The sequence below is a fragment of the Dermochelys coriacea genome, chromosome 12 (genome assembly GCF_009764565.3).
Source record: "Dermochelys coriacea isolate rDerCor1 chromosome 12, rDerCor1.pri.v4, whole genome shotgun sequence".
Taxonomy (NCBI): domain Eukaryota; kingdom Metazoa; phylum Chordata; order Testudines; family Dermochelyidae; genus Dermochelys; species Dermochelys coriacea.
The window spans coordinates 24472084-24496961 of NC_050079.1; the positions used below are offsets into that span (position 1 = coordinate 24472084).

The 24878-nt window shown below is 40.6% G+C and overlaps 1 protein-coding gene across 2 annotated transcripts in view; it reads right to left on the bottom strand.

Moving 5' to 3' along the window:
* The window catches only part of PEPD (peptidase D), a 220915-nt gene that overhangs the window by 155877 nt on the left and 40160 nt on the right, over nt 1-24878 (bottom strand). The window contains exons 5-7 of one of the 2 annotated variants that reach the window (XM_038368850.2): nt 23330-23377; nt 21822-21883; nt 10338-10382 (exon numbers count right to left, since the gene is read on the bottom strand). In XM_038368850.2, coding sequence (XP_038224778.1) covers nt 10338-10382; nt 21822-21883; nt 23330-23377 — 155 coding nt within the window. The remainder of the gene's footprint in view (nt 1-10337; nt 10383-21821; nt 21884-23329; nt 23378-24878) is intronic. The other variant, XM_043494753.1, reaches the window with a different exon arrangement.

Here is a 24878-nt window from a genome sequence, read left to right on the forward strand (position 1 = left end):
GTGGGCTCAGAATTCATGGTCTTGCGGCTTGCAGCACTGCTCTACCAAAGCCAGCATCATCCAAGGCCTGCTGGGTAAGTGTCTAATGGGACATGAATGTGTGGACGGGTAACCAGGTAGCTGCCCTACAGATGTCCTGGATAGGCTCTTGGGGTAGGAAAGCTGCCTCAGAGGCTTGCGCTCTGGTTGAATGGGCAGTTACGAATGCAGGAGGGGGCACCTTTGCCTGATCATAGCAGCAGCGAATGCAGGCAGTGATCCAAGAAGAAATTCTTGGAGCAGACACTGGCCAACCTTTTATCCTGTTGGCCACCATGACGAACAATTGCATCGACTTGTGGAATGGCTTGGTTCTTTCAAACTAGAAGGCTAGTGCTCTCCTGACATCTAGGAAATGCAATCTATTCTCCTTCTTCAATTATGTGGCTATGGAAAAAAGACAGGTAAGTAAATGTCCTGGCCCAAATGAAACTGGGGCAAGAAAGCCAGGTATGGTTACAGCTGGATATTATCTTTGTAAAAGACCGTAAAGAGTGGTTCTGAGGTAAGCACCCTAATCTCAGAGATGTTATTGCAACCAAGAATGTGACCTTCCAGGAAAGGAGAAGGAGAGAACAGGAAGCCAGAGGACCTTAATAGATTACCTTAATAGATGAAAGGGACAGGCCATGGAGCTTGAGATGCAGAAGGTAGTCCAGGATTAATTGTGGCGAGGCCAGTTTGGGCTGAATGCCTTTATCTCAGGACCAACAAGCAAACCGCTTCCATTTGGTCAGGTAAGTTGCTCTGGTGGAGGGCTTTCTGCTGCCCAACAGGACCTGTTGGACACCGGCCGAGCACTCCTGCTCCTCCACATTTAACCATGCAGCAGCCAAGCCGCCAGGTGTAGCGCCGTCAGGTTCAGATGCAGAAAACTACCATTGTTTTGGGAGCAGAAAAGCATCCGACAGCGAGTCTCTGTCAATCCCCTGAATCAAGCAGAAAACATGGCACTTCCTGTTTTGTCTGAATGTGAACAGGTCCTCCCGGGGCGTTCCCCACCTCTGGAAGACAAGGCTGACAACTTGTGGATGGAGGGACAACTCATGGTGAGATGAGAAGGTCCTGCTGAGGCAATTGGCCCCTGAGGTGTGTGGCTACGAGATGTATGTTGTGTTGTACACAGAAGTCCCAAAGCCTGAGGGCTTCTTGGCAAAAGGGAAGATGATCTGGCTCCACCTTGCTTGTAAATATAGAACATAGCCTCTGTATGGTCCGTCAGGACCTGAACCACCCTGCTTTTTATGTGAGGTAGGAAGGCTTGGCAGGCCAAGTTAATGGCTCTGAGCTCCCTGATGTTGATGTGTAGGGAGCGATCGTGACTAGACCAATGACCTTGCGTACTGAGATCGACAAGGTAGGCTCTCCACCCCAGGTCCAAGGCATCAAAGATGTGGGTCACTGATGGGGATGGAGATAGAGATGCAGCTGCACCGAATCCCAGGACCGGTTGTTTATTAGCCAGTCGTCAAGATATGGATAAATTTGAACACCTCAACGCCTCAGGTAAGCAGCCACTGGTTCTATGCACTTTGTGAACACTCTCAGGCTGAAGGGACAGAAGGGCAGCACAGTAAATTGGAAATGGCACTGGCCCAACACGAAATGGAGGAAGCACCTGTGTCCTAAGAAAACGGAAATATGCGTCCTTTAAGTCAAGGGTGGCATACCAGTCTCCCAGGTCCAGGGAGGGGATGATAGAGGCCAGGGAGACCATGTGAAACTTCAACTTCTTGAGAGACTTGTTGAGGTGACAAGTCCAGAATGGGTCTGAGGCCCCCTTTTGCTTTTGGGAGTAGAAAGCTTTCCTTTTCATGTCTTGAGGGACCTCCTCCACTGCCCCCAGGTGCAGAAGATTCTTGACCTCTTGAAGGACGAGTTGCTTGTAAGAAGGGTCCTTCAAGAGTGACGTGGAAGGAAGATGGGAGGGATGGTCAGCCATGAACCGCAGGGTGTAACCTGAAGATATTATGTCAAGCACGCCATGGTCCAAGGTCAGCCGTGACCAGGCCGACTGGAAGGGGAGCAGGTGGTTGAGGAAAAAGTAGGAGGGTGGATCCTGGGATGTGACTGGGCGCAACGTCAAAATGCCTGTTTCTGGCTTCCTTGGTTACTGGAAGTGCCAGGCTGAGGAGATGAATGGGAAGAAGACCGGTGTCACCGCTTAAACCCCTTGTCTCTGTCCTTTTTCCTGTAGGTACTCAGGACCTAGACTGGGGAGGCAGAGGACAGAATAGCTCAGGGGTATGAAGGCCCAAGGAGTGGAGGGTGACAAGGGAGTCTTTAAGGCTATGGAGCCTTGCGTCTGTGAGCACGGAGAAGAGCCCTGCTCCCTCAAACAGGAGATCCTGAATGGTGGTCTGCATCTCCTGGGATAACCCGGAGGACTGTACCCAAGAGCTGCACCTCATTACCACTGCAGAGGCGAAAACCCTGGCCGCTGAGTCCGTAGCATCCCAGGCCATCTGGAGGGCACCTTTTCCTACCACTTCACCTTCCTCTACTAAAGTGGCAAATACCTGGGCTCAGTCCTGTGGGAGGGCCTCCTTGAATTTGCTAAGGGAGTCCCACAGATTAAAACTGTACCTGCCTACCAGGGCTGGTGGTTAGACACCCAAAATAGAAGGCTTGCCATTGAATAAATCCCCCTGCCAAATAAATCCAATCTCTTGGCATCTTTGCTTTTTGGCATGTCACTCACCTGTCCCTGCCTGTCCCTTTCATTAACAGTGGACATGACCAATGACCCTGCTGGAGGGTGCGTGTACAGATATTCAGATCCCTTTGCAGGGACGTAGTACTTATTTTCCACCTTTTTAGAAGTAGGCAGAATGGAAGAGGGGTCTGCCACAGCAATTTCGCAATCTTAAAGACCCCTGGGTGGACGGGCAGTGCAACCCGGGCCGGGGTGGAGGATGATATATATCATTAAATAGGTCATCGGACTCCTTTACTGACTCCTCAATCTCCAAGTTTAAATTGGTAGCCACCCTTTTAAGGAGGGCCTTGTGCTCCTTGAAATCGTCAGGGGGACTGCCAGTTTGGGAGGGGACCATTACCGCTTCGTCCGGAGACACTGCAGAGGAAGTGGCGGGTTCCCCTTCCTTCTCTAGGGATGGCTCCTTAGGCGTTGGAGCCTGCTGTGCTGTCCCTGAATTGGATTCGGCACTGTGTTCTGACTTCGGTGCCAGTGGCAGTTTGTCCGAGGCGGCCAGGGAGCAAAGGTGGGAATACGGGACTGGCATTACAGGCACACCCCACAGATTCCAGTATGGCCATTGGTCAGACCACTGTCCCTGCTGCCATGCCACCACTGTGGATGCCATACTGGTCTCGCGGGTTGGCGGTGATTCACCCTTTCTTGGAGAGGGAGCGAACTCCTAGTCCAACTCGGACTGTTGCCCCTCAGGTGACCTGGGTGGAGCCATGGAGTCCTTAGGCTGCTGACTGACCCTCATCAGCAACTGGTGAGAAGAGGGCGAGGATCAGTGCTTGCCCAACGAGCAGTACCAGGGACATGGAGACCGGTGCTGTGACTGGGAGCAATCCTACGCCGGTGGGGACCGATGTCTGGGAGACCATCTAGGTGATGGTGACCTGCACCATGGTGACATCTAGTGGGAAGTTCATTTGTACCGAGGGTATGGGGACTGGTGCTTTGAGTCCAGTGTCCCATGCCTCGTAGGGGGAAAGCACAGCGTCAGGGATGCGGGCCTTCTGAGGATGAGAAGGCAGTTTCCTAGACTGTGGCGATGGGGAGCCACGCCTGCAATCGGGGGCCGAGGATGCTTCCCTGCCTTAATGGGGTGGCCCCATGACCAGCTTGCCCTTGGATGTTGAGGTCTTAGCTGAGTCTGGCACCTGGCATGGCATCTGTGGCCGGCCTACTTGTTCTTTAACCGCCAGGGCCGCTTAGGGCAATGAAGGCCCTAGGAGAAGCCAGGGTCCCCTGCCACTCCTGGGAGTTGGAAACAGATCCATGGCTGGGCTTGGAGGTCTGACTGCAACAGTAGCCTCGTGAAGCTCCAGAGAGGGCATGTGGCCTGACATAGGTCCTTTGCCCGAAGTCCCTCTCCCTTCCAGTGCCGAGGGGCTCTTCTTCTTTTGCCACTTCTTGGGCACCAGGAAGGGGGAACAGTGCCCGGTGGGGCCTGGTGCCGGCAGTGCACTCTGCACCAATGCCAAGATGCTAGGAGTGGGGTCCGAGTGGGAGGGATGCAGGATGAAGCACAGCCTCCATGAGGAGGGCCCTCAAGTGGATACCCCGCTCAAAAGTTCTTAACAGATTCTGCACTTGTCCTTTAAAGCACTTCAAACAGCTGTCGTGGGGATCACTAATAGGCATCGGCCTGTTGCATGACAAGCATGGTTTGAAGCTGGGGGAACAGGGCATGCCCTGCTCCAGGGTGAAGTCCCAGCCGGGACTCTAACTACCAGACAAACCTAACACTTTATTCAATGGCTAAATACCTATGAATGATATACAAAGAAGATAGACAATGGGTTTTAAAGAACCACGAACACTTTTGCAAAGCAAGACAAGGTGCTCCGACCAACTGTCATGGGCGGTAAGAAGAAACTGAGAGGACGTAGGGCTGGTGGTGCTTAATATACCAGAGCATGAGCACGGCACTCAAGGGGGTGCCACAGCCGACCCTGTGGATACCATCAGGCAAAAATCTCTGATGACTGTGCACATAGGCGCACACACACCTTGAATGGAATCAACATGAGAAAGCACCCTAAGAAGAAGAATCTGATCTACTATCTGTTTTAAACCATCAAATAAAGTAATTCTTTTACTATTTTCACAAAAACAGTAACTGATTATTATTAAACATTCTTCTGCATTTTCGTAGTCACTTTCTTTCCTTCAACACAGGCTCTGTACTGCCTACATCCTGTAGTTCCAAAATCCTACGATTCATATTCATTCCCTGATTGCTAATTCACTTCTGCACATCCTGAAGCTACCCTTAAACTATGTGCCTAAAGTGTAAAAGTGCTAAAATTACAGGATTTCCTATGCTCATTTACTTTATTGGTAAATTATCCAACAATAGAATTGTTAGTTTCCCAAAGATTTTAAATGGGCAAGCTATACCTGCTTGAAAGAGAAAGCTGTATAATGAACACAAAATTATCCTTGAGATCTTAAACATATCTCTAAAGACCAAGCACTGACTGATCAAAGTATTACAAGTTTTCTACAGAAACATGAAAATATGAAATATACATATAAATGCACTCACAAAACTCATGCCCAGTTTTAAAACATGTGGAAAAGTTAGCTACATAGCAATTTTCTCATTTGTAGGAGGATCCACTCAAACAAAAGAAAAAAAGTTGCAGCTGTCCCTCAAAATATGCAAAAAGCACAGAAGACGTGAAACTGACCGTACATAAACACTCAAGTTCATCATTCCTAAAGTGGCTAGTGAAATACAGCATATATAAACAAAATGTTCATATATTGCTAAATGCTTCTCCCCCACTGTTCAGATAACCCCTCTAGGATATACTACAAGTTATTAAAATATCAAAATTATTGCAAACATTATATAACAATTGGTATTTTTAGTGCTTGATTCTATTCAATTAAAGAAGCAAAAGCAATGAAATAGAACAGTGACTATGAGTGATGAGCTGCTTCTGTCAGATAAATGCCAAGGCAAAGGGATGGCTTTTAGTCATGTTCCAACTGGGACACATTTATCCAGTGACAATGTTTCATTGCAATTACTTTATTTCTATTTCAATAAAATGATTGATGTGGAGATCAGCATAAAGGTAGACAGACACTGGGACTATAGACTGACAATAGCCCATTGTGCAATTGTAGGAAAACTTCATTCTGACTGACATACGAGGTCAAACGGGTTTAGTGTCTGGGATGTGTTTTTCAGGGGGAGAAAAGGGGATTCAATATTTGGAGTATACTACATATCCAGCATATATGTTTTATATTTTTAAACTGGCGTTTTAAATAAAGCACTTAAATGTACGTTTTAAATTGTATTGGATATGTAAATAATCTAAAACAAAACTTCTGCAATAACTGCAAAAAAAATTTAAAATACATTCAGTTTTCAGGTCAAGTTCTTTTTACGTGTTTCATCTTTTAAATTGCGTGATAAATCAGTTTAATTAGAAAACTCTGAAAACAAAGGCTTAAAGAGTATCGGGGACATCCGATCCATAATTTATCATACTCTCTCGTCAGCACTGAACCCTTGTCCCAGTAGGGTGTTAGAGGACAGTGGGAGATTCTAGTTCACATTTATTGTTGGTTCAGAAGGCTCAGCCATTTGACCTTTAGTTGTCAATTTTGACAAAATGGGATTTCCCCAACAAATATAATGGAAAACAAAATGCTACAGCTTTTGCTAAAATGTGAAAGGATAAATGTGTCAATGGAAAAATACAACTCAAAATTAATCAATTCAACTTTAAGGAGAAGACTTTTTGTGCATCCCTGTCATGAAATGTAGTATACAAATGATCTGAATTATTCAATATTCTAAAAAAAAAATATATATTCTTCATTCCAAAAATTTATTACTTTCCAGCTAATGTTGCTTAGGTACAAACTGAAAAAGCCAAGGAAACTATTAATTAAGGCAGTCTTGGTGCATATGCCATATCACCCAAACATCTAGACTCCTTACTCCCCAAAAAACACCTGCTTCCAAGTTATGAAGAACACACCACCTTTTCAATTACACCTGAACTCTGACAGCTACAGTAGAATTTTCTGAAGAGCTATGTGCCCTGAGAAAGCATACCAAGTGCTATTTTTTATATTGGGAAAGAATGAGGTCCAAAGTTCTTCTCTAGCATTCAAGTACAATATAGTACAAAGGAGATTCTTTCTGCTCTACTGCTAGCTCCACCAATCTCTTCAAGTTCAATTCAGACTTTTCTTCTGATTTCCTCCCCTACACTTCCACCTCATCTACCTTTACTCTCCCTCCTGCACATACTATACCCTCAATCTGATGCTGTTGAGTTGGGGTCTCAGAAGGGGGGTACCAATTTTCAGACAGCCACCTGTTGACATTCTTTAGTGACTCACAGAATCATGAGACTCCTTCCTGTAAATTTCTAAAGGTGGCCATTTTTAGAAGGCTCCTTTAAGTGATTCCCTCCTCTCCCATGAGCAATGCCCCAAATCCAAGGATCTTGATCTTGTTGCAACAGGGATACTTTGAATGCTTCTGAGAGACTAATATATATTTTTGAAGGATTTAGCCTCTGCTTGAAGTGGAAATCACAATGCAACTTTAACTAAGGAGCTACAAGAGCACCTCCATAATTTTGCATGCATTAAGATGAACAAATCACTGGTGGAGCAATATTAAAAAGGACATCTGGATCAGAAAATTTATGCAATAGAAAGTGACCACATATAAAAAAAAACAATTATCTAAACATATTCAGCAACTCTATTCTAAACTTCCAGCCATGCTAACAGAGTACCTGTCAAGGTTATCTGAACTTCTAAATAAATTCTCTCACCCCATAAATTCTCTTTGAATCTCAAGATTTGTATGGATAAGAAAATGGAGAAGGAGTTTAATAGCAGACTTATCTAAGTACCCATTCAAAATGCTTGAAGTAATCTTGCTTCATATAAGAAATACTGCAGTACTATGATACCAACCCTGACTGCCTCACATGCAAACAGTCTGTAACATTTGTTCTGAAGTGCTAGCTGTCATAGTTTCAGAGTAACTGCACCTGTATCCCCTCCTCTGTTGCCCACTCCAGGAATGCCCAGTCAGGTCTTATGTCTCCTGAAATCACCTGCTCATAGTCCTTCTGACTGGGGGTTTTAAGTCTGCACAGTTTATATTGTGATACGCCCATTAAGTCAGTCTAGCTAAAGGCTTTCTCTGAGAGGGCTATGAACAGCGTATTGCCAGTAGTTACAAATTACCATACAAACAAGCACATTTATTCTTAAGGAAAAAAATTATAGATGAAACATAATAAAAACAATGAACAGATTTAAACACATAATCTTTAAAATATACCAGGAGTCACACATCTGTCTTATGGGGTCCTAGTGGGAAAAAGTCTTTCCAACCCTTCCACAAGAGTTGGGGCCCCCCCTTTGACTGAAGGTCCTGTCCATTTGCTGGAGGAGAAAATTTAAACTCAGCCTTTTTATATTAAAAGCCCTCTTTTGGTCTGTTGGTCTCTGGAAAACTGAGTCTGAACCAGTATATGCAAGCCTCTTCAGGGGGTGGTATCTCTATGGAGATGTTCGCAACATAAGTGATTCACCTTAATCACCCCCTACTATTTTGGGTTCCTGGAAGAGTTGTGGTAATCCCCCCCCCACTGCATATAATCCTTGGACCACCATGATACATAAACTTAATAAAATATGGTCCCCAACAATATTACAAGGGATTGCAATATCTGTCACACGAGCATCATGGGAGCCAGTTAGTTTGCTCTAATCTAGGTATAACAGTGACTACCTGAATCTCCAAGTTCAACCCCAGATCAATATACCAGTGTGAAACCAGGGTTAGGACAATGCTAGTTCATATAGAACTCATGGGTTCAGCCCCACTCTCGGGCAACACTTAACTTTTTAATTTTTTTTTAAACAAGATATTACTTTGATAAAGGGAACAGGGGATGGATTGTAGCTTTTTTTAATACCAGAAAAATGAGTGGGAAAATTAAAAGCAACAACTTATAAAAAGTTTCTTGAAATGTATAACAAATTATTTCAACCTAAACTTCATTAATCCATATATCTTGGGCCATAACTATTAGCGATATACACACTGAACTGGTCTATATCATGACAAGGCGCTTAAGTTTGTGCTTAATTTTGAGTATTTGAGTAGCTCTATTGATTTCAGTGCGACTACCAATGTGTTCTAATCACTTCATAGAGAGTTTAGCACCTTGCAAGATCAAGCACCTAATTCAGAAACCTTGACTCTAAATTATTCAAGCTTCTGCGTGGGAACTTCCTTGTTCTTAGTGCAGAAACCTGTGCCAGCTGCATAGGTTTCTGCACTAAGAGACCTCCCCTCTCCTAAATTGTGCGGGAACTGCAGAAGAGGAACTCAGCTATTACACATCTCCATCTCATACCGATGACTCTAATATAGCTTTATTTTATTTAAAAAGTGTTCCTTTTTTTTCTTTTAAAACATTATTACACTACCAAAAGTAGTGAAACGGATATGCAACAGAACAAAGAATCTGGCTTATTAAGCTTCCATTACTCTGATATGTTAATGATCGGGTGCCTTCAAGACAAATTTCAACTTCACACTTCTTTTCAGTACATGGACTACTGTACAGAAGATTATTCATACTAGAGTAATGTTTATTATTAACACAAGTTACTAATAAGAGTAATGTATAGTAGCCTGTAATATATTAAGCTGCAATAGTAGAATGCAGTATGTATTTTTCCTGTTTATTTTTTAAAGGTTCTGAAAAACAAGTAGCTTATCTGTCATAAGTAAGGTTTTGTTTTCTCAGCTCCAGACTAATACATTTAAAATGCTTAGTTAAAAACCAATTTAATTAGCAAAAATCCACTCTGCTGTCTCTTCAGTTAATTTGCTAAATGAAAAAATAGAAAGCCTTAGTTATAAAACGGTTGTTAAGACAACACTAATGATACTGTTAAAATGGAGGAATCGTGGCTACCAAAATGCAAAAGCTTTCTAAGAAAAAATAGTATATTACTATAACTTACGTATATTACGAAGTGTTGTAACTAATATTGTAACAAATTAAGAAATATTAACATTAATGTTCTGTGGCACCTTATAATTTGGTTTATCTTAGGTTGGTGTTAACATATAAATAGATTGCTATGAGTTCCTCTAGAATTACATAGGACATATATATGAACAATAAAATAATTCATCAGAATTAATGCTATTAAAATAAACCCTACAGGAAGTAAAAACAATGTTTATAAAATGGCACCCCTTATATCAAGTTTTAAATTAATAGTTCCTTTGTTATTCATTGTAGTAATGCCTAGACCTTTTAAATGTTACTTAACTTCTCTTATGGTGTTACAGAATGTTGATTTTTAAAAGAAAGTAAAAACTAAATCTTTCCATGCTATTTTCATTCCCAGCATGAAACATAAGAATAAAAAAATGTCAAACAGTAAAGGGAGAGGCTTCTGTTGGAATGTCTACTGTAAAACATGCAATAAGGAATTTACCAGATTCTGCTGGGAGAAGTAATAAAATAAACAAGTTACAAAAAAAGGCTTAGGAAAAGAAAGGTTATAAACTACTTACCATTCCGCAATTTCAGGATGAAGAATTTTATTGTTCACATTAAATCTAACAAAAAAATCCCAACAACAAACCAGAATTAAAAACTAGCAATAGTATGAATTGTGGATGCCAGAATTTTTTAAACACAATACCAAAATGCATTTTATATAGTGTCATCTGAGCACATGATAACTAGTACAGTTTTAGTTATCAAATAACGTACCGCATCATAATTTTTAAAAACATATTTAGGCTCCCAATCCTGCAAAAGCATGTGCTTATCTTTACCCCTATCTGTAGCCCCATTGAAGTCAATGGGATTAATTATATGTATACATTTAAACCCATGTTAAAGCATTTTCAAGATCAGGCTCAGAGGGCATACATGCTAGTTGTCCCTATCTAGGAGTGAGGTTTTTTAGGTAAAATATAATTTTCCATTTTTATCCCTCAAATACACTTGAATAAAATTAAAATGGTGAACGTTTCATGTTCATCCCTAAAGTTCTTTAGCAGTTCCAAATCTTGGGGAAATCAAATAATATTTAAACAAACTTGTCAAAGGTGAACTGCACAGAGAAAAAATAAAAAAGGATGCGTCTTGTTTGTGCTTCTCTGGGATGTATAAAGGGAATGTGAAGGTTCCAACTCCCCACAACCACCTCTCAAGACACTGTGGAAGGAGGGGCTCTCTTTGTTTCCTACATTAAACATTTACATCTTGTCAAAGACTGATAACTGGAGCAGTTGTTGTCATTTCATATTACAAGAGCCAGTAGAGTGAAGGTTGAGACATTAAGCAGGGAGAAGGGATTTTGTTTTTGTTGTTAACACTTCATTTCAATGACTACTAAACATTTTGAATAAAAGGACAATCTTGTGCCATGAGCTCTTCAATTAGAGTTTGAGAGCTCACAATGAAAATGCCCCTGGATGTCCCACCCCAATAGATCTTTCAGGGAAGCTAGGGAAAACAGACTGGAGTTCCTCTCACCATTTCCAAAGTAGTTAAAAAAAAAAAAAGTGCATGCGCGCCTTTCAGGCCTTCTTTATATACATCATAAGGCACCAAAAAAGCACACACCCAATTTTTAAGGGATTAGTTCATTTAAATGTCTGGGGGTTCAGATGGCAGTGCAGTAACCTATCAATCTAAGAATACAACAAACAAAAGTATTTCTACATGTGCTCATGAACCTATACAATCTAAAAATGTGAGAGTTAGGGACTTTGTATTCCTACTTCAAGAGCACGAGACAGAAAATGCCAACTTATCTCAGACTTCAACAAATACAAGTACATGTTGCACCATATTCAATATTAAGGGTCTTCATTTAGACACCAGTGGATCACCCCCACAACATGAAAACCACAATTCAGCGTTCTGCATCATTATGGAAAACAACTGGTCACTTGGAAACATGAGAGTCTAGTTTTATTTTCTTCGAGATTAACATCTGAACATTATCCCAGTAACTGCTGTTAAAGTAGTTCTATACAGAAGTAATCATGGGATGCAAGAGCCAGTTAAACACAAATGTACATAGAGAAAAAACGATGAACAAGATAATAAAGTTAATTTATAGAGGTTCAATGAACAAAAGATTGAATTCCATCTCTGGCTGAAGAGTATTCCACCATGCCCCTAAAGAGAGATTAAAGGAAACAAGATAGGAAAGGATATAAGCTGCATATGACATAAGTGACATCAATACAACAAATGAAATGCAAACTCAGAGCAGATTGATGAAGAAAAATAGCACAAGGAGATATTGTAACAAGGCAGAGTTGCACTAGCAGCTCTATTTAAACTTTCATAGACAAATACAGCGTTGTAGCCATGTTGGTCCTAGGATATTAGAGAGACAAGGTGGGTGAAGTAATATTTTTTTTGGATCAATTTCTGTTCATGAAAGAGACAAACTTTTGAGCTACACAGAGATCTTCTTCACGTTTGGCCCCAGCTTGTCTCTCTCACCAACAGAAGTTGGTCCAATAAAAGATATTACCTCACCCACCTTTGTCTCTCTAATAGACAAGTACAAAACAGCCAATGACATGAGTAGAACCCCCCCCAATTTCTGAGGGAAAAGGTTAAGAGACCATAAAGGACAGGGAAGGCAAGTACCTAGGAAAGATGAAAATACACATCTAGTCAGTCAACATACTGGCTCTCCTGTGAATTGGAGATTGTCTTATTAAATTTATAACCATAACAAAAGATACAATGATGTAAAATTACTCAAACCAACCAAACAAGAGATCAAACTCAAAAAAGGCAGCCAAGTGCAAAGGACTGAATGAAACAAAAAGAACTATAAGCCTCTTTCAGAAGATCTACTTTAAACTGAAAAAAAAAAAAAAAGCCAGAGGCAGATGAGTCACTGAATAGATTTGTAGAAGTCACTACCTTTGTAGAGAAGAGTACCTATTCCAGAGCACTACGTTGAGGCAACCGTCTAAGATATGGCACCTAAATACCAGCTGCGGTCAGCAGGCATGTGGGAAAAGCCAGAAAACAGAGGAATGGCATGAATAAGGGACCAGAGATCACAGTCAGGACTTCAGTTTTATCTCTCATCTGAGGTCTGGTCTACACTACAGACCTATATTGGTATAACTATGTCACTCAGGGGTGTGAAAAATCAACACTCCTGAGCAATCGTAGTTATAACAACCAAACCGTCCCCCCTTGTTTCTCCCATCCCCGTGTAGACAGTGCTATGGTGGCAAGAGAGCTTATCCCACCAACATAGCTATCGCCTCTTGAGGAGGCAGATTAACTATGCCAATGAGAGAGCTCTCTCCCATTGGCATAGAGCCTCTTCATTAAAGTGCTACAAGATTGATGCAGCATTTTAAGTGTAGACATGACCTGAAAGATAGCGCTGCAGATAGCACAATGATAGGTACAGGATAGCAACTTAGAACACAATGGTGGGGAATTGGCTCAATCATAGGGAACAGCACCAGTTCATCCTTGGAAATCTATCAGCTAAGAACTGACCTGGCTCAATCCTTTGTTAATGCTGACAAGCTCACAACACAAGCAATATGGCTGCAGGCTATCCCTACTTATGACTGCAAGGGTGCCTGTACTAATTACTCAAATTATGCTTCACTTTAATTAGAAATAAGGAAACTGAACAAACTACACTGTAAAGGTACTTCTCTAAGGGGAAGAACATGTAGTCATTAATATGGATGCACAAATAGCAGAGAAGCAAAATTTTATATAAAGTATTATATAAATATTCAGTTTATTCTTCTAAAAAGTTTAGATTATGCTTGATAGCAAACAATTATACTCTAAAAAAAATGAACCCCCGGCTGTCCTTCTGCTAAGAGGATCATATAAACCAATCCAATTTTAAATCTCATGCAATTTGCAAATTGACAACACTTAGAAAATCTGACACATGGACTGGAGGAAGAAGGAAAACTGACATTTTGCTATGGCTATACAATCTGTAACATGTGTTAATATCCCCAATCAATCAACACAGCTAAGATATATTATATTTAACTGCATGCCCAAACAGAATTAATTTTGTGCCCAATTGTTCTTTAATAAACATGGCAATTTCATGTATTTCCAAAAAGTCAGTCTACATATCCTGAATAAGCAGCCACTGTAAATGCTTTTCCTGCTTACAAAATACGCTGATCAGAAACTCTTCATGCATGTATGATAAAAAAAAAACTATAGAAATCTTACACTTGTCAGTGTGTCAATTAAAGACACAAGACCAAATCTCCCTCCCTCTATTATGAAATGTCAAACCCTTCCTGAAAATATACTAGGCCTGCATCAGAGAGAGGAACCTTGCAGAGTAATCTAAAGGTCAGTCTTGCTCTCTCAGACCAACAGGCGACATTCTGAAAGCACCAAACATTCCAACTATTTTTAAGATGTCTGAATCTCTTATATCAAACAATTTTGAAAAAAAAAAATCACACTTCAATACGCCTTGTAAGTAAAAAAGATTAATTCAATGTCTTTTTAAATTAAACCACAGTACTGTAGTTTGTATAAACATAATCTGATGTTTGAGCTATATTATTTTATAGTGCTTTTACTCAAGAAAGCATTTTACAAGCATTATGTTTCATTACGTCATGTGAGGCAGGTAAATCACTGTGCCTATTTTACAGATGGGAAAACAGGTAGAGGCTATGTTACCTGTCCAAGATAAAAAAATCAAGAAAGTTTCGAAGCATGAACAGGAACCAGGTTTCCTACTGTAAACAATTTAAAAAACACTTTTTTCCCTATGGAGGACTATGATACTGCACATGAGTATTCATTAGCGAACAGAAACATTTACAAAGACAAACAATTCTGTACTTTTACAAGTTGCAGATAACATACTAGCTGCTTTTTAGTTCTTCAAAATGTACAGTAAGAAGTTAAACAGGAGAACAAGTGATGGCTATACTATAGGAAATGGTAATGTGAATCATTATTAGAGATTCATTTCTGCAGATACATAAAAGTGAACTTGCTCATCACTGGTAGGACAAAGGCAATCTAAGGTTGGCCTTTCGGCCAAGATAGAAATAACCCAGGGATCATAATGGAGACAAGGTAATTGCTCTGAAGTGGGAAATTAATAAAACAGCTAAGATAATTAATGTTCAAGGAGACATTCCAAAAGGTTGAAAAAGTGAGGCAAGGAAGCAACATTATTAGGACAAGAAAGAGGCAGCTTCTGTCAGGAGCAGATGAATATCCTGAAAATAGAGAGCAAGATTTAATTCCTTTACGAAGTGATATTATTTCTACTATTATCCATAGCAAAAAAACACTGGAGCACAGCAAACATAGAAGACAACAGACAAATGGAACTAAGTAAAACAAGGGTCCTGAAAAGCAAATTCATCTTTACCAGGTCTCTAAAATATTGAGACAATCAAGAATATGGGAACAACATACATCTTCATAAATAGTCCAGAAAGTCTAGATAACCTATGAATAGCAAGGGCTAAAAACACTGCATGCTATTTATGTGAGGGAGAGTATAGGTTCTGTCAAACAGTCCAGCTCGAGTCATATTTAAAAGACATCACAATTCATGTAAACATATAGGCAAGCATTTTAATAAAGCAAAGAGATGGAGAAATAAGAACTCGGGTAAAAAATTAAAGGTGTTTCAGGTTTATTACAAAAGAAATCAAAGTAATGCACAAAGTAATGCAAAGTAATTACAGTTACAAGAAATTACAAATAGAGCAGATTTCATTTGGAAGCTCATTTTCCCCACAGTTTAATTAGTTATCAGCACTTAATAGCAAGACTGTCTATTGTGGTCAAAGAAATTAAGCAACTTATATTGACAGAACTGACAGTCTCTTGAGAAGATACAACTACAGATTAAGGAGATTAAAGGAAAAAAAGTACAATGCCAAGTGGTTTAAGAGCTGAGGGCATGAAATCTGTCAAAAGAGGCGAGATGCAGTAAATCTCCAGCATATTCAACAAAAATCAGTGAATAATCTTTTATATGGGAGGAATGAGGGAGAGTCTGAAAAGCAGTACTCACATCTGTCAGAAGCAATAAAAAAAAGTATCTTTGTGCCTATGGTTGTAGAAGAAGGAGCTTAATCGAGCTCTCAAAACAGAGAGACCTGCCTACTAAATAGCTAGAAGTCTCTCCTGAAAATGTACAGATGTTGTCCTATTGAAGTAAACAGGGGATGTAATTACCATAAGCAGGGAAGGCAGTGATAAACAATTATTTAGGCCCCAAGACACACACTATGCAAAGAGTAAAAGGATACAAGCCATATGCCAAATGGGGTAGATTCCTACTTCAGTATAGACTAGTAATGGAATGTGTCTGGAGCACTACTCAGTAGTAGCAACTCCACACAGTTATACACACTGCAACAAAAAGCAACCTTTCATTACCTCAGACAGATAAGGAATCCTATTGCTTCAAAACAGCCTGTGTATGCTATTCCTGGGAAGAATTGCCTTGAGGTTTAAGACTTTTTAAATTAATTATACATATAGAGAGAGGTCTCTAGTTCCACATACTCTTGGAGAATATACAATACAAGATCAGCTCTAGTAGAAAATTTGCTTATTTTGGCCTCTGGATTAGAGCAGACCTAAAGTAACTTAGCATAGCAACAAGATTTTCATTATACACAGAAACAAAGTATTCATAAGAGACCTTCTGTGACCTGTCAGCCCAGTGTTCTCGGGGAACCAGGGTACAGTATCAAGCCTGTCTGACTCACAAAGACCCTCCCCAGCCTCTGCTTGGACCAAAACCAATCAGAAGAAAGACTTACAAAAAGCAATGAAAAGGCTGTGGGAGACGCACCTAAACCCCTCCGGACAAGGATGACAGGATTAAGGCAACTCCCCTAGCCTCATTTGCATCCGAGATGGGACAGGGAGTCATCGCTATTAGCATACAGAATGGAGAACAGAGATTCCAAGGCAAGAACTGCACTGAACTCTGGGACCAGAAAAGCAGGGAAGCATTGCATGATGGGGGATCTCTGCTCCAGATATTAATGAACCCATGCCTGCACACACCCAGCTCAGTAGTTATCAGACCAATTCTCATCATAAATCCTTTATTGGTATCCAAAATTGCATTGTGAGCTCCCACGAAGGAACACTGCCCATAGCCAGGAATGATCAGTTCCTATTGTCTAGCCTGAACAAAACAAATCTGGTATACTCCCTTGAGCCATCAGTTTACCCATAAACAAATCTAGTGTTCTCCCTTGAACCACTGTTGTTTCTCTACAAAAAAACCCGACCCACGCTCAAGTAAGTGTTCTGATGCCTGGTTCCAAAATCTGTATCAGTTCCACTGGGACTACTACTTCTCCTGACTGATCGTGCTGGGGGCCCTGCTGTCTACAGCACTCCAGACCCTCAGCTACCACCACCACCTGGAAACCCCAACCGGTTCAAGCTTCACAGTGTGGTGAGAACCCAACTCTCTCTCTCTGTTTTTCTTTCACTCTAGGTATAGCTTTCCAACCCTGACTTGTGTGATCAGGTGTAGTTTTCTAAACCTGACTTGTAATCAAATTTAAGCTAGATTTAATATTGTAACTGTTTTGTTTGTTTGGCTCTCCTTGTATGGTTATTACCTGGCAATAAATAACTTTTGTGGTTAAGCTGGTTGCTTCTCTCTCTCTCTCTCTCTCTCTTTTATGTTTTGGTTTCCCCGTTTGCTCTGGAGCAATGCTCCTCTTACCTAAGCTAAAGATCCCAGTAGCACTCAAAAATCCTGTGGGGTTTGTTCATCAAGTGTGTTACTACCAGAACAATTGTACCATGAAAGTGGGGCTAGGGATGTGCTGAACCTGTGGCATAGGAGGGTGGCAGCTTGAAGTACTGCTCAACCCAGCCTGCTCAGGTGTACTCTATTCTGATGCGGTGCCCATGGCATATGAGGGTGGCAGCTTGACCCAGCCTGCTGAGTCCAGGGACATATAAGGGATCAGCTTGGGAGTGCTGATTGACCCGGTCCGCTCAGACGTGCTCTGTTAATATGTGTTGTATGTTCATCTGATTCTGGGGCTGGAGGATCCCAACCCGGTAGCACCTAGGTCCTGCAGGATAGCTCCAACTTGCAGAAGGGAGAGGGAGAGCTCCATATGAAAACACAAGTGACACAAGCAGTACATTGATAGAATTACAGAAACCCCCTCCACAGAAGAGTAACCCTAATAAATGAGCATACCCCAAAGTAACGGGCAAATCTGGTAACACTTCTTCATAATACTATTAATTCTAGAAGGCAGTACCCCAAGTATGTATTCTGTTTTGAGGGGGAAAAATTGGAAAGAGCTTAATTTTGTGCTCACAAGATTGCGTGTATACTATCTGCATGAGCAAACCCTCACTTTATTTTATTAGGGGAGGTCATATCTGCACGTTTTCTTAAAGGAACCCTCCATGCTGTTTTACCTTTTATGTAGTTAACAAATGAGCTGAAAACACTTAATTTGGGTCTACCATCATGCAGATTTACTAAGTTTACAGAAGATACCTGTAAAGCTATTTAACACAGAACTGCAGTGGTAAGCTAAAGAACATATTCTGCTAAATCACCGAATTTGGAAGAGAGTTATGATAATTTATAGCACTCAGCTTATACTATTACAGGCCTAATGCCCAGGAAGTAGAGTTGGTCAAAACTCAGAATTTCCTTATTGTGGGAAATTTCAGCATTTTAATGTTTGGTTCTGTTCCAATTTGCAATTAAAATATATTGTATTTCAAATTTTCCAACAAAATGGAAATCTATAAAATGGGTGTTTCTAAAACATCTACATACAGTATTTTCCAAAATGAAATTGAGTCCCTAGGACTCCAGCAGCTGCAGGCTGAAATGGGTATGATTCTTGTCAGTTTCACTCACAGTCGCTATTCTGTGGTAGGCCTCTGTAATATTGATAAGAATCATATCAATTTCAGTCAGCAGATGCGTGGGTCTACAGCTCTAGGGCAGCCCTCTCATGAAAATCCCCTGGGCCCAGAAAACCCAAGACTTCCAAATTCCAGGGCCAGCTGCCCTGCACTCCTGGAACCCCTCTGAATTGGTGCTCTCTGGCCTTCCAGGATCCCTGCTGTGGAACTGGGAGACTAGACACAGAGCTGCCAGGCTCCCAGGGCAGTGGATTCTCTGGGCTTCCTGAGTCTCAGGGGAGGTGGCTTGGTAGGCTGCAGGAATCAGGCAGTTTGGAGCACCAGCTGCCCCAGAAATCTGGAAACCCTGGGATCCCTTGACCCTCTAGCAGTCCACATGGACTGCCCTGCAGCTACAGACCCTAGTTGCCTGTCCTAGGACTTCCAGGTCTGCAGCAGGGAGCCTAGAAACAATGATTGTCCCCAGGATTTCCGGGCTTCCTTCTGAGGAGCTGGGTAACTAGAAACTGAGAACCCCCAAATCTGCCAGGCTCCCAGACTAGCTGGTTCCGCAGGCTGCAGGAAATCAGGCAGCCCAAGGTGCCAGCTGGTTCAGGAATCTGCAAGCTCTGGGGTTCAAAGTTCTGGGGCAGTCTGCATGGTGGAGCTGCCCCAGAACCATGGCAGGCTGCCTAGGAGCCAGGCAAGTGAACTGGCAGGAAACCAGGCAGGTGTGGGTGGCTTTCATCTGAAGATTCAACAAAAGCGAAAATTTCCATGAATTGTTCACTTTCAACTAACTGGCCTTTTCTGATGGAAAAGCATTCTATCAGAAAATTTCCAACAGTTCTAACAGGAAGGAACTTGTATAGGATTAAAACAAGAGAGAAGGCCAAAATTACTACTGTAATGGCTTTCTTCAGAAATTTGTGAGCAGACTGAAGAAACAGTTATAAAAAGTAACATACTGAAGTTCAGGTCTAGAGTACTTCAACAATAAAAGAGCCATACTCCTAGAGGTTAAGAAATTGTGCAGCTACTTTATAGATTTATAGGCATGTAAGAGAAGAGACATGGCTCTTTTACCTGGCTGTTTCACAGTTTAAGACACAAGTACTGTTGGTATTTTTTTTTTCCCGTCCAGTATCTTAAACGTGACATATTTCTTAAAAAAAAAAAAAAAGGGAGATAGATGCATCTTTACATGCTGAATGCTTCCAATGTAAATGATGTATGGAACATTTAGTAGAGATGTCATTCTACACCTCCTGTCTATTTTAGTGTAAGCTTCAAGAGTTTTGGAAGGAGGAAAAAAAAAAAATCACTCTCCCAACTTTAGCTGTCACAACCCAATTTGGACCACCATGTTAAGTCACAGCTACTATAACATTTATTTGAATTAATCTATAGAGAAATACAGGTCACATAAAAGAAATATTTGTATTATATTACATTTTATAGTTTTTTAAAGTTTTCCACACAAAAGACCTAGAAGTTATTTAAAATAAACATGATCTCCACATAGGTTTTCAGATTAAAATTTCAAGGAAATGGACAGAAGAAGAGCAGCACCTTTTTTTTCAGTTGTACTGTGATAATTTGGGGGCAAAGATGCCTAAGAAAGCAATAGGAGACAGACACATCAGAATAGAACACTGGTGTAACAACTGAAAGAGCAGAAAGTCTCAAAAATAGTGTCATATTCTACATTTATTTTCCACAGAAAGATCCTGAAAGCTACAGAATCTTTAATTTTTGGTGCCCATTTTTCCAGTGTCCTTAATTGTGACAGACTGGTTAAGTTTCCAGTCAGGTTATAGAAGAGAACAAAAGTAATAAAGCAATCAGATTCCAAATCTCATTATTTGACACAGAGGAGAGGCTATCCCATGTGACCTGGCAAAATGAGTGTCTAGAATTACAGGCAACAGCCACAAATTCTATGCAGTATTATCATCCCTGTAACAGTGTTATCTGCTGTGAACAGAAAGGTGAATGGAGGAAAATACAACAGGCTGACTTAGAGTTAGGGATCATAAAAAGGCCACCCACTCATTATCTCTGAGACAGCATTAATTTTAATAGGCTTCCAGGCAGTGTCACCCCTCCCCATTTTTCAGCCTAATGGATGATGATCAAATTTTAGGATATCACAATTTATAGCAGACTATTGCATTTGATTAAAAATTCTGACCATCTTCATATTATAGCATAAGTCTATGATATATCATGTTGGATTGCTCTAGGAAATAAGCAATTGTTATCCTTGCTTACTACCATTTCACACAATTGTATCCAGGAGCACTTTTTCATTGGCAGCAAACTTTTTTCAAAGGAATTAAATCTGAAAGTGTATGGATTGCCCTCAAAAGGTCACTTCTATGCAGAAATATTACACAGTGTCTTTTTAGAAGAGTGGACATTCCAGAATCCTTAGCAGACAAAGTATTGTACATAAGAGGATAACGTATGGTAGCCATACAGTAGAAGTTATTTTAAGTTTGTTTTTCACATATTGTAAAATTCAAATATTCACTGCCAAGGAATTTAAGTGTTTTTTCTTTAATGTACAAGTAATATAAAAAGAAACATATGTACATATCTCTGCTGTTGCTAACACAGATTGAAAGAGATTTCCAAACAACCAAATAAATGAAAAACTAAATATTTGTCTACACAGGAACTAGACACCCATGGCTCACCTGTGCCAGCGAACTCAGGCTCACAAGGCTTGGGCTGCGGGGCTGTTTCATTGCTGGGTAGACTTCTGGGCTTGGGCTGGAGCCCACGGATCCAAAGCTCAGGCTCCAGCCTGAGCCCGGAAATCAACCTAGCAATGAAACAGCCCCATAGCCCAAGGGCCTGAGTCAGCTGGCAAAGGGCAGCCATGGATGGCTAATTCCTGGGTTGACATACCCTTAAGTCATTAGAAATGTAAATCAAATCTCTGGATTTCAATGAAGGGTAGCTGATAGAATCTCTTGTTTATGTATTAACATTTTATAATTTGTCACGAGCAAAAAACATGGTGATCTAATTTGAAATATAAAACCAGCATAACATTATTAATAATTATCCAATAATTTAATTAATGTATAAAAACCACTTCAATAGTCACTTACTGGCTGATTCCTTCAAATGAAGCTTCCCTTGAAATGTTTCCACTATCAGTATTAACACCACGCTGGAGGGGAAGATGAAAAAAAACTATCATTGTGCGCTAAAGACAAGAATTTTAAAATAAATTCATTGACGGAACCCATTACATAAGGTCTTTTAGAAAGCTTACTTGTAAATATAATTTGAACGATTGCATAAAATCAGTAAGAGGTAAAAACAAGGTTACATAGTCACATTTAGACACACAGTTATTCATTACTGAAGAGACAGATGGAACTCAAGTTGACACGTGCTGCCTAGGATCTTAGCAGGCCTAACCTTCTCTTTTCTAAAATAGCTTGGTGACAATTTTCTTGCTGGGGAGCAGAGGGCAAAAAAGGTGTGTCCCATAAACAAGACTGTAATGGGTGGGAGTAGAATAAGAACTGTATTAGGAATTTTTAAAACACACTTCCTTGAAAAGAAGTAATTCCATACTGCCTTGGCAACTCTTGTTCCATAACTTGGAGTGCCTCTCTCTTACAGCTTGCCATTCACACAAGAAGCATGAAAGACACCATTCTGGCTGCTACATAGCACTGCTGACGTCTCTCGGTTTGTGACGAATCATGTGGAGCAGCACTGCCTTTCTGTGCTTGGAACAAAACCAATGGAGGAGAGGCAAAAGTGCAGGAATTCTGCTGAACTAAGCAAAGAATGTTCTTTGGATCAGCATTCCTCCAGAGCTCAGGGAGGGAAAGCAGCTCAGAGAAGTAGGAAGTTTTGAGTGAAACAGACCCAGTAGACAGGGAGTTGCTCAATCTCCATAAAAATAGACAAATAATAACAGACACATGCACCAGACACATGCACAGGATAATGGAAATTTGAAGAAGGGGAAAGGACAACTCTAATCACCATCACACTTCACCCTGGGAAGAAGTGGCTGAGGGGTGAAGAGCATTGTAACTTTACCCTCCCACCCCGGAGTCATGTGAATGTTATGTTGTAATCTAAAGTGCAATCTAGATAGTAACTTGATCCCACTCTCATACTATTGAAGAAAAACTGCCCTGAGCCCCTACCTCATCATACAGAAGGGCAGTACTCTAATTCCTCTAAGTGCCAGTGGGAGGACTCAAATATGCAGGTGACATGGTCAGAACAATGGGAAAGCAGGATGTGATTTCGCAGCATTTTGAATGGACTGGAGGGAAACGATGTGGGTGTCAAGTGAGCTTCCTGTAAATTAAATGTGAAACTACCAGAACACGGATAAGAGTTTTGGTAGTAGGACACAGGAAAGAAGGGACAGGATTTAGCAACTCACTGACTGAATGTGAGGAGAGAGGAGAAAGGCTAGTCAACTGTACGAAGACGGCTGACCTCAAACTGGAGGATGGTGACATTATTCTCTGGGTTGGAGAAGGGACAAAGAGGATGCATAATGAGCAGACATCTCTGATTAATTCATCTGTTTACTGAAGAGTAACAGGATAAGTATTCTCCAGGAACAACGAATATGACTTACCAAGGTAAGAAGTACTGAGGGTTTCTTTTGAGCCAAGACACTGGATATCTAAAAGAACAGGATTGCAGTTATAGTACATTTTTTTTCCTATCCAAGTCATATATCACTATTTTATTATGGACAATTTGCTTCTTGTCAATGTTATATGTGGCAATCTTAGAAACGTATTAACATTTCAAGCATGCTAAAAGAAGTCACTTCATACGTTCTGCTTGTTAGGCAAAGGCAGCAATACAACTGGAGAAAAGTATAAATCAATAAAACCTTTTGCTGTAAAAGAAATACAATAAAAAGGTTAAACACCAGAACACAGCCAAAGTAGCATGATTAATCTCATCTGACTTATGTCACATCCAAAATTGATTTTATATAAATTAAAAAACAAATAAACAAACATGAATTAAAAATCTAGTCAACAAAAATGATAAAGTAGTTTCAGGCCCTACACCTCCCCGAAGGCTGACAAATTTAGTGGATGTGTCACTTTTTGTGATTTAAAAGAAGTTTTTCTTCCATCCGCCATCCATGTTGCTGTGTGAAAGACCCTTGCAGGCAGGGAAAATGGACTAAGTAGCGGAGGAAACAGTGATACTCACTATATACGAAGTGCTGTCAAGTGCACAAAGTAAACAAACGGAAAAGAGAAAAACGTTTCTTTGATCTCTTTCAGATTCAGTAATCTTATGTCACTTGTTACAAGAGTCATTAAAAAAAAATGTTCAGACAGAAGGGTGGTTTTTAAGTTGGTGTCCTTTTAAGACACATGCAACAAGTGCATTGCAAGATTAAATCTACAACCATTATTTGGAGAGGAAATGTGCGAGAGCTGAGAAGGTTTTTTTCCATGAAGATCCACATAATAGGACATGGAAATCAGGAATTATAGCAGGAGAAGATTTGTGCTACTACATATAAAAACCACAGTATGCATTAATGTTATTACACTATCGTGTGCTGAATATTTACAGTTATTCTCACTGGGTCATCTTTTCTTGATTAAAAACTTCTCTACAATATCCCAACTTCCTTCAGCATCTTTGACACATTTATAAATTGAGGCTACAGTAGGTCTTTTATTTCAACTGGGTGTGATTAAAAGCTTACACTCTTCAACTTGTTCCATTTGTATGCACAAGAAAAATGAAGTAAAACACAGTATTGTTATTTCCATAGGATTGCCTTCTATTGCAGAATAGCTTACGTCAGCTCAACAGCCACATTTCCCAAGACTAGACATCACTGGGGTTCTACTGGTTTTATAAGAACAATCACAGTTAAATGCCCTTGGTTTGTTTCACACTGTGGATAACATTTCTCAGTAAGCCTGGTTTCCTGACTGTTTAAGAGGGAATGAAAAACACAAAATTTATCAGCCGTCTCACTAGTCTGCCTGGTCTTTTGGGAGAAGAAAAAGTATAACTATGTCATCTCACTACAATGGTATCACCACAGATTTGAATTAGTCTAGCAGTCCCATTAAACCACACTAGAGACATTTTTAGTCACTATTTGTACTTCTGTTTAAAATCAGTATGAATTCAACTTAAGT